This window comes from Limanda limanda, chromosome 4 (genome assembly GCF_963576545.1).
Source record: "Limanda limanda chromosome 4, fLimLim1.1, whole genome shotgun sequence".
Lineage (NCBI taxonomy): Eukaryota > Metazoa > Chordata > Actinopteri > Pleuronectiformes > Pleuronectidae > Limanda > Limanda limanda.
In genome coordinates this window covers 14170245-14185292 of record NC_083639.1, presented here as the reverse complement: position 1 = coordinate 14185292, position 15048 = coordinate 14170245, and the positions used below count along the sequence as shown (strand labels likewise).

General features: G+C 42.8%; 2 protein-coding genes across 3 annotated transcripts; both read right to left on the bottom strand.

Moving 5' to 3' along the window:
* Positions 1–478: 478 nt before the first annotated feature.
* LOC133000645 (cytokine-like protein 1) lies at positions 479–2431 on the bottom strand. Its single transcript, XM_061070597.1, has 4 exons — positions 2285–2431; positions 2154–2198; positions 1327–1473; positions 479–1228 (listed from the first exon to the last, which is right to left on the bottom strand). Exons 1-4 carry the CDS (start codon positions 2429–2431, stop codon positions 1127–1129), a joined length of 441 nt encoding a protein of 146 aa, XP_060926580.1. The 3' UTR covers positions 479–1126.
* Positions 2432–2822: 391 nt separating this feature from the next.
* On the bottom strand, positions 2823–14753 carry LOC132999825 (limbin-like). 2 transcript variants are annotated; one of them, XM_061069602.1, is made up of 24 exons: positions 14497–14753; positions 14299–14403; positions 13963–14038; positions 13306–13487; positions 13133–13189; positions 12820–13006; positions 12616–12716; positions 12418–12483; positions 12132–12266; positions 11770–11909; positions 11298–11622; positions 10868–11107; positions 10524–10699; positions 9852–10011; positions 9541–9717; positions 9115–9425; positions 8818–8992; positions 7552–7695; positions 7216–7443; positions 6672–6904; positions 6483–6570; positions 6148–6323; positions 3989–4090; positions 2823–3793 (listed from the first exon to the last, which is right to left on the bottom strand). In XM_061069602.1, exons 1-24 carry the CDS (start codon positions 14503–14505, stop codon positions 3406–3408), a joined length of 3981 nt encoding a protein of 1326 aa, XP_060925585.1. In that variant the 5' UTR covers positions 14506–14753; the 3' UTR covers positions 2823–3405. The 2 variants fall into 2 exon arrangements, with proteins under 2 accessions (XP_060925585.1, XP_060925584.1); XM_061069601.1 differs by having other exon boundaries at positions 14299–14753.
* Positions 14754–15048: the final 295 nt, after the last annotated feature.

The following is a 15048-nucleotide window of genomic DNA, read 5'->3' as shown; positions in this document are numbered from 1 at the left end:
AGCAGAGGCCAGGAATAAAACCACGAGGGCAGAGCACCAATATTAACTGTTCAAAAATCACAAAGCGATGTTTTCTCGTCGGGAGGGTTGAGTAATATTTCAAATTATTTTTGTCAGCCGAGTGGAAATGAATGGGAAACCATGATTTATGAAAAGCCGCATCGTTCACTCACAGTTCATCAATCACATATTCCAGACATAACCACTAGTTTCTTTTAGTCTGTAAAGAGAAAATACAAATCTACTTTGATTTAAACCATTCTTAGAGTTGTATTTAAGTCCGAACTGCGACTGAAAGAGAATCAGAGGTCATACGGGCAGAAACTCAACAGCTAAATATAAGAAACAGGCACAAACAGGTACATAAACACAAGTTTTATTATATAATATGAGACTTACTGTGTAGAGATGTCATTATAAAGAACTTGTATACTTGTCTAGTATTTATATAACAGTTAAGGTTCAATTTTTTCATCTACATTGTGCCTAAGGCTATAAAAATATTATTTTTTGTTGAGCTTCACTCTAAGAAGCAGCAGCATTGTCACAACTGCTCTGGATCTAAACAACAAGAAAACATTGAGAACTCTGAGGGAACACACTGTTCAACCAAAGCAACACGTATAGGAACATCTAATTCTTGCATTTTCAGCCACCATGTTCAACTCGTAAAAAGTTTACAACACACTGCATAGTGCTCCTTTAAGACATGTTAGTCAGACCAAGGGTTATGGCAACACAACATATTTCTCTTAATGACATACGCTGCTTTGATCAGCCTCGGTAAGAAAGCAGCGGTTAAAGCCCGGCTCAGAAGCATCTCTTATTGGTTTATTATTTTAAGGTTTTCATCGGCATGGTTGGCATTCAGCAAATTTCCTGTGGAAAGTTCTACACTCCTTGCTGGAATGTAACCACACATGTCCTCTAACATGAGTGTGCAGCTGTAGCACGGAGCCAACTGGGTAGGGCATGAAACAGCACTGTGTGTCCTGCCAAAACCATATGATGCATCTAATACACTGCAGGCTGTGGTGTGTCTGGTACATGTGTTTGTGCGTTCATTCTGTATATTGTTGATATGTATGTTATAGACCAGTGTGTGTTGTCTTCTTTCGCATGTTGCTCATCTCTCTTCTTGCAGGAGCTGGAGCCGGTCCTCTGCATAGTAAGGGCGAATGTGACCGGTATCAATAGCCTCACAGTCATCTGTGAAAAACACCAGGTCCTGCCAATGAAAAACAGAGATATGTGGTCAAGCCACTCAGGCTCGAAAACAAGCCAGGTTGAGAACAAAAGCACTGCACACTCTTAAGATCTTCTCACCCGATAACAGATCCGGGTGATGATGGTGTACAGGCTCTGGATTTTACGTTTCAGCAGCATTATTCTGGGACGCTCTCTGCAGTACTGGTTGGGGTGGTTGAGCACCACATAGAGAAAGTCACGAAGCTTGGTGGTGATGCACGCGTTCTGCAAGGATAAAGCAATAGTTTTAAAATGAACAACACGCAGCATCATCTGTGAGCCACTTACAGTATTCATACTTCTTGTGAATTATTAGTTGTACAGATTACACTCAATGTAATCAAGTAGTCAAGCAAAATCATTTTTTTTGTCTCATACATTCCCATTTTACAAACTCTCATCAAACAAGACATGGATCATCTTCAGATTTTAATCACACGACACAATGACAAATCAAATACACAACAATGCATTGGTTTGAATAGTCTAATATTGACAGAGCTTTGTGAAAGCAAAATGTGTAGTGAAAGCAAAATGTGTAGCTCCACTCTAACTGGGATCATTTTCTTAAGTGCTGATCAAATTTAGCCTTAAATATCAAACAGGACTTCTGATAGTGGACATTAGTGGTAACTCCCAGTGACTGGAAATCCCCTCATTCCACAACACTGCTCCCAAGGAATGGCTGTGGTTTAAACTCTTCTTTATGAGCAGAGAATGTCCAAAACTTAATAAACAGTCAATCTTTAACAAATCTGAGGTCGATCATCAAAACCAATTGCCACTTGCACGATGTATTAACAACACATCAGTATATTATTGAGCTTTTCTAGTATTGCTATTGATGAAAGTAAAATTGCGACAAATACAACGTCACCTGCTTTCCCCCATTGCTTTCAACTCACATGCACATCCAGGAAGATCGTAGGTAGGACTTCAGCGCACGTTTTCTGCAAATCCAAAACAGTCTCATGAGAACACATATCGAGTGGATCCTCCACCGCCTGCTCTGCAGACTGCCTCAGTCCTCACTCACCGTGCGGTGGTACGTGTGGATCTTGTCCAGCAGAGCCATGACTTCCTTGCTGAGGCCGAGCGCCCTGGAGTAGCAGGTCGGAGGAGCGCAGTCCGACAGGCGGAGCAGGCAGAGGAGCCACAGCACCGCGGCCAGTCCCAGCCTCATGTCGGCTTCTCCCAGTGAGCGGCTCGGTGTCTGCTTCTAGCTGCGTGTGCAGCCAACACGGATCCAAACGCTGCGGAGGGGACCCGCCGCACTTTTATGGATGGAGGGGGAGAAAAAACCCGGGGGATGATCACGTGGAAGTGCCGCTGCACTGGGGGGGAAACGTCTGGGGGTCTGCTGTGTGTTAGTGGAGCCAACCAGTGCTGTGTTCAAATAACCAGGGGATGACTGGGTGATAATAACACAAGTTACACAACCACATTATTTTGCAGCTGCCCCCCATATTTGTGGTTTGTCAATTCCCAGAAACATGATTTATTTATTATTAGATTGTAATTATCAAAGGTAGATAAGTGTCTAGATGCAAAAAGAACACAAAGAGACAAATGAGGGAAAAGTAAAGACTTAAATCATGATGTTCACATGATGTGATCCAAGGTGTTTGACAACTTTACATAAGCGATTATGAATAGTTTTAAGTATTGTTCATGAAAGAACTTTGTGTTTGGACAAATTTAGATACCGTTGTATATTGAGCACACAGAGGTTAGCAATCCTCAAATCAAACCATCATAAAACAACCATCTGCAGTTTGGTTGTAATAGGCAGGTTGATTAAGTACTGAACAGTTTATTTGAGTCTGTTCTTTCCCAGTAAACTGATTAGTGGTGTGCAGCCTTTTGATCTGAGCCTGTAGCTCTGTGGACTGACGGCAGTTATGGCAGACTAATAACCGGTGAGTCAACCACTTACTTTTGACCTTGCAAATCAACCTGCCCATTACAATCTGAGGAATTGAGAAGGAGAAGGAATAACTGGAAACAGTCAGCTGCCTTTACTTGAAAAGCTACAAGCTAAATACATGTTACAAAAAAGTCTGTCTTTGCTACATAGAAAACTTTATGAATTATATTGTATTGAAGTAACATCATAAAGTACAAGCATTATAAAAATCTTGCAAAGCAATATATATGTCACAATAGGTTTGTCGGGGCCACTGAACCTTTCTTCAGATTGAGGAAATTCCTCTTCCTTTTTCTCTTGGAGACATTTCCACAGTCGCGAGCTTCAGGTGGATCCCGAAACACAAACAGCCTCCCTCCTGTCCCCGGGACGTCCAGTGCACAGCTGGCTGAGGCGGAGCTGTTTAATGTTTCATTCACTGTCTCCCCAACTTTCCCTTTAGCAGCGTCCCTTTGCTGCTGTGTAACCGTGTTTTCAGTCACGGTTGATTTACAAACGCGCGGTTGTGTTTCAGTGAAACTGTCCCTCTTTCCTTTCTGTGGTTCCACATCTCTTGGAGGCAGAAGGTGAGATGAGGGCAGCAGTTTTTCCATCAGACTTTGCCTCTTTTCCTGGAGCCTGTGGGATGTGGAGGACAAAAGCTCTGTTGTTAGTGGGACTGGAGGGTTTGAGTGCTTACCTCATGCATGTGGTCACCGCAGCCCAGCCATGATGAACTGCGTATTTCACTTTAATAAAAAATGATCGGTCTATGATGCTGGTGACCACTGAACTACAAACAATCTTTACAAGGCAGCTGGTAGCACAACTCACCTCTCTCTCTCCACCGGGCAGCACAGCGTGGTTGACATATTTTCATGCACCACATCTTCTCTCAGTTTGACGGAAATAAGTCGATTAGAACCCACAGCACACCTGGTCAGAAGGATTAAGAGGCTGGTAATTAGGATTCAGTCGCTGAGCACAAAGCCAGTTTTGATTAATAACACTGAGTGATCCCCTAGGTTTCCGATACACTGTAAAAACTTTTTATTACTCTATAGACAGAGAATTGTGAAGTCAAATATGTTACTACCTCTCATTAGTACAAGTCAGGCTTGTCAAAACAATAAAAAATACAGGGTTAATTTTTATAGGGATAAATATTCAAGATTGCCTACGCACAGTAAAACTGTGTTGCTTAAAAATCATGTTTGATGGAGAGTAACAGTAAATCATATCCATAATTTTACATTTCATTACCTGTATAATAACCACTTACCACTCTACTGATTCCATTGTGTACAAATGTAAAAGAAGTACAAACAGACTTTGGTCAGGAGAGATAGATAATGTGTGAGCTCCTGATTTTTGATTAGTTACAAATGGACAAGATGCAACACGTACTTCTGGACATGTCCAGAAGTACGTGTTGCATCTTGTCCATGTTAGAATGTGCACATTCTAACATTTAGGTGATGTACACTCAATGGTCCAACTGAGGGAACATACCACAACAAACTGGAAGCGTGCCGGAAACACCATGAAGCACCAGGACAGAGAAGAGGAGTGAATGAAAAGAAACAGTGGGAATTTTGAAGGTAGACGTTTCTTTTGATGACTCAGACCTGGTATTTTAATTTTTATGACCAACTAAGCAAAGGAAACGAAGATAAGGTTTATTTTTGTCAACAGAAAGGAAAAGATGGCTGCATGATTGCATTTTTTATGAATGCAGTTCCAATCAGTAGCTAAATGACTGTATGAAAGGAAGTGCAATAAAGGGATGTTATGAGAACATTAGTCAGCTCATTTAACCTTGACCAGTGGGATCCTAAATTAAATGTTAGTTGAACAGTTGCAACTTAGTGTACTGATAGATGATTTTCTACAAACAAAACGAAGCAGAAACAAATAGCAATGAGAAAAGAAAATATCTTGAATATTGCTCTAAACAGAGAATTTTCATTCCCCCTTCCTTGGGCCACACAGCTCTGATCCGAAGAGACCTCATGCATGAGACATTATTCATGTGAACTCCAAACTCAGCAGGAGCCAGACATGAGTGTTCCAGTGTATCAGGAAGAGAGGGGAAATTAAATGTTGAGTCAAATCCCTTTTCCTTCCATCTTGGCTCAGGGAGAATGGCTCTTGTGGAACTGTGCTCAGACAACATTTATTTCAATTGAAGACAATGCTTGCAGATGGCTGTGCTTCAGCCAGCTGCTGTGGAAACTGAACAGCTTTCTTTAAAATCAGTGACTTCACATGCAAAACTACTTTTGTTTAACCACAGAATCGCTGAGACTCTGGCTACAAACTGGAGACAGAAATGTTTTCACTCGATTACAAGTAGTTCTATTCTTTTTTTTTTCTTTAAAAAGAGGGAAACAAAAGATTTTGCCAGATGGATGAGACAAACAGATTTTGTATGATAATGTTAAATAAATAAAGTATATCCATTCAGCCCCTTTTCAGTAAAAGAGCCGTATTTTGATACTTGACTTGTACATTGTGTGGGTACTCACAGTTTAATTGATGAATGTCTTCTAAAATAACGAGGACCAAGACTTTTTATGAACCAAACAAAGTCCTGCCACAATTTACATACCAGTGAATCCTGATACAGCTCTCTGATGACCCAATAAATGGTTAAGTATTGATTTAGTTTTTTTCGACAACGACAATTTGTTGAATTTGTTCAATCTTCCTTCAAAACACTTTATTGGTCAAGCATGAGTCTATCTCTGGGTAGATATTATCATTCCTTTTTCTTAGGAAGCTGCACAGTTTATTCAGGGAAATAAATTAGCAGAAAAGACACGCCACAAATCAAATATTCAATGGGATGCAAAAACTCTTTTAGATCCCACTGTATATTCACTGTTATTATCACGTGTCGAACACATTTACCTCTTTGGACTCTGCACTATGTAAAACTAGACATTTTCAAGAAAGTTTGCCAGGGAATAATAACCGAACCTGGTTCTTACCCCACATTTTCTTGCTCTGCCAACAATGACGCATGGTGCTGTTTAGGGCAGAGGGCATCAGAGATGGAGAGGAGTTCGCTTTCAGGCAGCGTGGGGAGGAGGAGGCGCAGGGCCTCTAGGAGAACTTCGGCAGACACCTGACTCTGCTTCACCAACTGAGATGCAAACTCCAGATCCTGAAATGAAGAGCAGGGCACGGAGCCATCATAAATACAGATTTCCTCTACTTCCACTGGCGTGCAAACAGAAGTAAGGATGTCACTGTATTTTCTCAGGCCACTGATATGTTTGTATTCATAATATTACTGGAAAAACAGTCTTGAATAAAACCCGACCTGGTCACAGTTTCCATAAAGCCTCCTGAGCTCCATTTGTTCTTTCAAATCTTCCATGGCTTGATAGTTGGCAGTTATTTCTTGCAAACTGAAAACACCAGAGAGTTTCAACACAGTCAAATTGAATGGCCTGTGTCCGCCCATAAAATTCCTCATTACTTCTGAGATAACATTGATGTGACAGCTCACCGCTCAGACAACAGTGTGATGACCTGAGCACACTTGTAGAGCGCCTCCTGGAGGATGGTGGTCATCCTGCAGTCCTGCTGCAGCTGAAACACTTCGTCTTCCTCGATGTCCTCCTCACTGTCTTCAGAGTCGTCTCTGCGGGTTTTATTTGACTCGACTCTGCTCTGAAACATCTCTAGGCCGTCCAACTCGGACTTCTCCCTCTGAAGCTGCTGCTCTGCTTCCTCGAGGCCCTGTAGTAAAAGGCAGGTTATCCCTCTTATAAAAGGGTGAGTGTACATCCGTACTGCTACGCCTTTTGGTTTGAAAAACTGCATTTTCAAAGTAATACGATCTCTGTCTCCATGAGCATTTTTGGCCGCAAATCCGTATTAATCCCCGTCCATACTAAAACACCTGAAAACGAATCCCACGTGACCAGTTGCATATGGGCATGCACATGCTACTACCCTGAACCTTATTATACACCTCAAAGGCCATGAGCAGACTTTTAAACATATAATGGTAAAACACAGGAATTAACCATGAGTCAAGCATTGCCTACCATGCAGTGGCTTTGTATACTCTGGGTCATGTCTTGGCTCTCCAGGCTCTTCCTCTCTCTGAGCTGCTGAATGAGCAGACCGTGCAGGGTGAGCATGGCTCTGCAGGTCTCCAGGACTTTGGTCCTCCGCTCAGCCTTCAGGAAGTGGATGGCAGCCATTTGAATCGTCAGGTTGTCCGCCTGAGAGCGGAGTTCCTTCTCCCTCTCCCTCTGCATCTCCTCCAACACCTGCCAACATTACAATGGATGAGTCCACTTAAAACACTTGCTGCACTTACAAATTACCTGCAGTCAATGTAACTGGAGTAACATCAGCTTGAGTGTCCTCCTCTTCACCTTATTCATGACAGTGCTCTCCATCTCCTTCTCTTCCACAAACAGCTGGATCCTGTCCTCGAGTCTTTTCTCAAAAAGCAGCAGGTCGGATTCGTCTGTTTTCTGTCTGGCCTTGCTGCTTTTCCCCTTGGACTGCATATTCGTCTGCAAAAGACCACATATCCATAAGGTGGTTGGGAAGTGACTCCAACCACACTGCTGTGATGTGATTAAAAATGAAACCACTCTGTGGAGCCCTTTATCATTTCTGAATAACAATGTGCTCTCATCCAGCAGCCACACAATTGAGGCTGAGCACAGTGTGGTTTGCACTGGTGGTTGCTATTCTCCATTTCTTATTCATAAGAGAAAACATTAAATCCACTGTTATCTACTGTGGTAGTTTAATTTACACGGGATCCTTTCGTTGGATTATCTCCAGAACTGTATTATGAAGAGAAGTAACAGAAACATATATTTTTGGAGTATCAGAGCCAGGCATTAAAAAAGATAAATGCATTTCGAGAATAAAGCCAAAATGTCGAGAACAAACTTGAAATTTCAAGATTAAAGTTGAGCCTTTAACAATATGTCAAACTTCTAACTCTAGCTGTTTCCAGACATGACCTTTGGAGGATGTCTGCAGAATTGGGTCTGGACTCTCTCTGGATTTTGGAGATTCGCTTGTGGTGAATCCTGCAGAGGATCTCCTGCTGTGTACTCACATCAGCTCCTTCAAACTTTCTGCTGACTCTTTATTGGGAGGCTGTAGAAAGTCAATAAGCTGTCAAACTGACATTTGAGTTCACACATACAGCCGCTCCAGAGAATGTCCTGAGGTTCTCCGGGGTTCACATAGCTGTCAGTCACCCCTTAACCTGGACAACTTTAAAACAAAAACAACAACAAAAATCGTCCTCCTCTAATTTTTAATGCCTGGCCATAAAACCGTTCCATACGGAGTAAAAGGGATAAAGGGGAAAACAGTTTAGTGAGATGCACTGAAAAAACAAACAAAAAAAGGAAAACCTCAATGCCTAACTATAAAGCAAGAATGCACAAATATTTGGGGATACCACTGTGTTCCGTGCAATGATTAAATAAGATTGGATCGATAGACGTCTTCCATACAGAACACTCTGCACAATTCAACACATTTAGCACAATATCTTTTAAAGCACTAACCAGGTCATTCAAATATTGTACCAAATATGTCACCAGAGTCACAAAGTAACTCTACACATTGGACATAGGAATAAATTCCAGACTTTGTGATTATGCGTTTACCATCTGTTTCTCGCTGTCCTTTCTCCAAGCTGCCAGAGAAGTGTGGAGTTTGGTTTTGGAGACAGCATGAGGCAGCACCAGGCATCGGTCCATCACAGACAGACACTTCTGGAACTCCAGTTTCATCCTCAGTCTATCATCTTCAGATAGAGTCAGCTGGGATGAACACAAACACCTAGAGCAGAGAGGGAGAAAGAAGAATGACAGATCACCACCCCAGAGTTTCACATTACATGACTGTGTTGGAGCGCTTTAAATGAAACAAGATGACCAATGTCATTACACAGCCTCACTGACCTGAAGAAAGCTCTGGATTGTGCCCTTATCTCCCTCTGCTCCTGCAGCTCTCTCTCCCTGGCTTCCTGCAGAGCTTCCCTAGTGCCGCTCAGGGTGCGCAGGGCTGCCTTGCCTTCCTGGTGCAGCCTCTCCTGGCCCTGCAGGAGAGTGCTTGCTCCTTGTCCCTGCGCCTGTCCTGCTCCTTGCTCTGGCTCCACCTGCAGCAGGGAGAGGTGCGTCCCTGGAGGTAAGGGCGTTGGCAGAGCCTGAGTGACAGAAGGCTGGATGGCTTTGACCTCCGCTATCGCACCTTGGATCACACGCATGGTCACCTGAAGAACACACAGAGGATCAAGACGGAGTCATTTAAAGGAAATCCATATTTGTGTGGTAGTTTTTGGGTGATTAGGTCATGATTGTGCCAGATGTACACTGTTAGAGCGGCACCTTGCGGATGTCAGCAGTAGCCTCCTCATCCAGGTTGTTGATGAGCTCAGCTAGCTCCAAGCTGTGAGCCGTCAGTAGATTCTGCCAACAGTGCAGGTTCTGGGCTACCTCCATGCTTTGCTCCAGGCGCTTAGACAGAACCGACAGCTCCTTTTCTCTCTGTTTGTGGACTCTCAGCTGGAGAAGGGGGGAACAGGATTGAATAAAGGCAACATTTTAATTCAGGACTGAGATGAGCAACAGGTTTTGCTGCATCAATCCACAATGAATAGTGGTTTGGAATAACCCTAATTATGTATGATCCTTTTCACCATTTCAGTGATAATCTCCCTCCTCTTCTTGATCAGGCCGCAGCGCATGGCTCTCCTCTCTTGACTCAGCGCCTCGTCCAGTCTCTGCCTCACCATCACCAGCTCTTTCTGGGCCTTTTCCTGCAGCTGGTCTATCTGCTCTGCAGGCACTGTGCTCCCTCTAGTGGAGAATAAGAGAACATGCCAAGTTGAAACATTAACCTGGTGCAGGTACGGGTTTATAAAAAATATTTTCTTTGACATTGCAACATCAGGCACTTTTAAAAAAATAAAGAAAATTCAGTGAATAATTCAGAGATATTTTTTCTTTTCTGTATCTACAATGAGAACTAAACAATCATGTAGGATTTGGCCCTGACAGAGGTTTGTGCTATACTGAGTTCCATTCTGGTATAAAAATGAGCCATGAGACTAAATTGTCAATAAACTGAGAGAAAATAATAATTGTATTTAGTATTTTATAAATTTTAAAGTATTTTCTCTGTACAAATTTATATTTTTAAATATTATATAATGCAAATGTGTTCACTCATATTTAACCATTTCACTTTGAGTTGGTCGGTATCTTCAGATTGATTTTAAGATTACCGATGTGGAAACTGTTTGTTAATATTGCTTGAGAAGATTACTTTTAACATTTAGAGTGTGGAATATCCTACAATAAGCTCTGACCTCCTGATGTGAGTGAACCAGCTGTCCAAGTTGCTGGAGGTGCTAGAGAAGGTGTCCGAAATCAGGCTGTTGAGGCTGTGGAGGCTGTGAACCAGGAACTTCCTCTGTGCATGGCGTTCAGCCAGAACATAACGCTGATTGGCAAGGACGACATCAAGAACCTCTTCAAGCTGATCCTGAACAAAGGAAACGTCACATTATCACATTAATAAATCATCAGTACTTCAGCCAGTGGAAATATCGGAAACATATAGATGCCAAATGCATTATTGGAGGAGGCCATTCAAATGGTCATGGTTCTAACCGTGTGTCAGCAGAATGTAAATCAACTTCAGTTTCTTTACCTGACAGGTAAAATAATCATGCTGAAGACTCATGGCTGTGCTTTTCTCCAACTCGCCCATCCTGGTGGCCTCCTCCAGCTCCTCAGAGAAGATCTTGTGCAGCTCCACCCGGCGCCACTCGATGATTTGCCTCTGAACCTTTGCTGAGGCTTCTTCATGTCGGACCAACAGGATGCGCTGGAGCCGACTCTGGCTCCGTTTATGCAGCTTCTCCAGCAGGACACTGCACTGGAGGACTTCCTACCGACATCACAAATGGTTTATACTATAGTGATTGCAATTAAGAAAAAAAAGTCTCCTGCAACTTCCCTAACAAGTTTTACTATCTCTTACTTCGTACATTATTTCCAGCCAATTTTGTTTTCTGTTTTCCAATTTAAAAGTAAAACTAAACAATACAAGTAACTTAAAAGCTCCTCATTACTGTTACCTGTTGGTCTGCATGTTGACACAGCAGCTCGGTCTGGGCTTTCTCAGCTGCTTCCTTGCGATGCTCTTCTTCCATTTCTTCCCGAGTCTCCAGGTTACACTGGCCGGCCAGGGCAGCCATTCGGGTCCCCCTCTCCTCCTTCAGTCGGCCCTCCATGCCAAGCAGTTGTCCATGGAGCACACTCAGAAGCCTCTGCTGGGCCTGGGCGCTGGTCTGCCCCCTGGCCCTCAGGCCGCCCAGCAGGGAGGATATCACATCCTTGTAGATCTGAATGCGTGTGGTCTCCAGGTTGTTGGTTGCGCGAAGCAGTGTCGACATTTCAAGGCTTTTGTGGATGAAATGCAGAGTACACAAGTTAAACTTGTTCACTGTATATTATGGTTCAGAATATATTTATATATTATTGAGATGCATTTGACCATTTCTTCCCTTCAGAATCCAAAAAAAATCCCCTCTTGACTGGTTTACTCACTTCTCCAAAGCCTGGTACATGTTCTGAGGATCCTCTAATACCATGATGTCCACCATCTTGTCCTCAAATGTTGACTCATCTTTAATTGTCTCACTCATGTTGCAGTCTGCATACTCCAGGTCCGAATCCCTTCTTTTCCTCTGAGCAAAGAGAACATATGTGCAGTTTATTAATATATATTCCTTCAATAAATCATATATCCTAAAACAGCTAGCAAAATATGTCAACATTATTTCTAGAGAGCAACTTTTACTCCCTCTTTATATAAAAACAGCTTATATGCTTATTCAAAGATACTGCAGGTGATGAACAAATGATGATAACAATCACTTTTAAAAAATAGACTTTTATGTTTGTGATACCCTTTGCTGTAGAAGGTTAAGCCTGGTTCTGAGGCCTATCAGGTTCATGGCCAGGAACCCAAGTGACAGCAGAACCAAAGTGACAAAGAACCCGGCCGCAAATCCAGCAAAATGGACTCCGTGGTTGGGATAGATCTGAAACGGTGAGCAGAAACATCAGACTTCTCATAAACTCAGTTTTGTCAACATGATCGACACTCAAACAACAAACATGCGATGCTCAAAGCTGCAGGTGTGTTTCCAGTGGACGAACAGTATAGGTGTATTGGGGGAGCCATTAACTCACTCTGTCAGTGGAGTTCACCCTCAGGGTTAGATTAGCTGTTAATGGACCAAACATACTGACATCATTCTGTGGAATCAAGAAAACAAAACTTCAGGTAATAACAGCAAAAATAATTCTTCATAAGTTGTGAAATTAAAAAACAAATGTTATTTGCATTTCACTTGAGTTAAAAGGGGGAAAAGTGGGTGCAGACAATACCTGTGAGGCATTAGAAAAAGTGAGAAAAGCTGGAAGGTTCAGTATTTCACTCTTATGACTCCGCATGTGAGCGGTGTAGTTGACCACAATCTGAGAACCAGCTGGGGAGAAAATTTAGGAGACAAATAAATGTAATAAAAAGTTCAAGCAAGACAATTGGGTTAAATGTTACATCTTTCACAACATTGTGATAGCCACACGTACCAGACAGGGAATCAATAGCAAATGTCTGGTAGCCTCTTTCCACTACCCTGCCTTCAGTTTGCAGGAGGACTATTCCAGACAGAGAGTCCCGGATAGCCACCTGAGACAAGTTGGTACCACCGACGGGACCCATGTTGTGAATTAGCAGGAAGAAGGTCAACTGAGGAGGGTCAGTGTCGAGCTTCACCTAGAGACCATGCGTCCGAGGAGGAGAATTGATCACTGCATGTTAAAGATGCTTGAGCAAAAATATATTAGTAATTAAAAACACATTGATAAAACGGGCCGGGTTAATAAGAATATGATGATGTACCTTAGCACACTTGTGGAATTTGACCCCGAATGCAGATGGAGGTGCCACACTCTGAACCTGAAGAAACATTCAAAGCATTTTACAATTAGTTGTTTCCATCATGACAACCCTTTAATTAACTAGCCTCAAATCTTCAGTTTCAAGAATGGCTAAATAATAATGTAGAAACCCACCTGAGGCAGAGTGTGGCCCGGGTTGAATCTGGTGAGCGTGCTCCTGCGGAACCGAAGGTGCAAGATGTTCGACATGTCAGTAAATGAAGAGTAAAAGGAGTGTCCCCGTGGACCGGCAGGAGCTGAAGAAGAGAGGGGGCGGTCTGAAGAAGACACCACTGGCCCTTGGAGTTCCATTGTACCTGTCAGACACAGGGTTGAAGAAGTCAGTAAATAAAATGTTTTAGTGCAATGTAATGCACCAAAATGCTCACATGGACACTACAAACCTAACAAGAACAAGAGCAGTAGCAGAATCAAAGCAAAGGAACAGATACACTTTCATACATTCCAGACGGTCACAACTCAAATATCTAATCTAATACATATCCATCTCTTTAGACATTAATCATAAGATCCATAACTTTGCCATTGACTATGTACATCTTCTAACCTTTCAAACGTAAAGCGCTTTCCTTGTGAGTGAAGCACAGTAGTGAGGCTGAATCTACCAATAAATAAATAGCATTTATATCTACGGAAAGATCCTCTGCACATACACAACTTTCAGACAGTGCACTCAGCCATCAATTATGGCACATTGGACTAAACTCATACACATTAAATTTTTAATTTACTGTAAAGCTGAAATTCAAACATAAGAAAAAAGGCACAAACCATCCATCCTGAGCAGTGTCAGCGCTGAAGTTCTCCCAACACGGTCATGTTGCATTAGATGGAGACTGGAGAAACTCTGACCATGGAAAAGAGGCAGATGCTATTAAACATAAACATAATAAATACATGGATCAAAGAGAGTCTTTCACAAAAGATCCTCTGGAAGCCTCTTCTAGAGACCTGGTGACAGAATACTCCCATTGAAGATACATGCTATCTCTGGTTGTGGGGTGTGCAGCAGTAGCAGGAGGAGGCTGCTCCTCTATCAGAAGAGAGACGGAGGACTTTGGGTCGTTGACATGTAAGAGTTGTGGTTCTAGTTTTGGAGACACTCACCTCCAGGTTCTCCAACTGAGCAGGAGGAGGAGGAGGTGGGGTTTTGCACCATGACTCATCCTGACATGTACCGTTACAGCAGGACTGGTGTCCAGCTCCCTGACCCTGGCGGCGATGTGCAGAAGGTGGAGACGAACATGACACTTGTGTGTTTAAGATAAATGAAAGTATCGTGGCCGTCGTCGCGACTACATGTACCTGAAGCATTCGTAGCGTTGCTGGGTCGCTCTCACCGAGGAGAGCCGCTAGCTAACCGGCTACATCCAGAGACGGTGGCGAACCCCACCGAGACATTTCTACAGCTCTTCCCTCGGGAACCTCCTCTGTAACAGCGCATCTGTCGTAAAAACAACGCGGTGCTAGTTTGTTTACATTTCAGGAGAAACTACAGGCGCCATTTAAGAGATTTATACAAAGACCCCGAGTCCACAATCACAGCAGAGGCTCCACTCCTGAAAAACTTTTTCCAAAACTTTGGGAAAACGGGCATTTCCTCTGGGCCTGTTAAGCATCATGTAGTAGACCAGTTGATTTTCAAATTAAAAGTAGATGTGTTGAACCGCAGTGTTGATGGAATGTTGGCTATCTAAAAACAAACAAGAAAAACGCGAATATGCTTTTATTAGCCCATGTGTGATGTATGCATTTCCCAACGTTATAATTGCCCTCATTTTCGACCCGGGTCATTCTTGTGCTTTTATACTGAAGAGCCAATCGTGTGATTTCCGCCCTAATGCTCGCTAGCTCTAC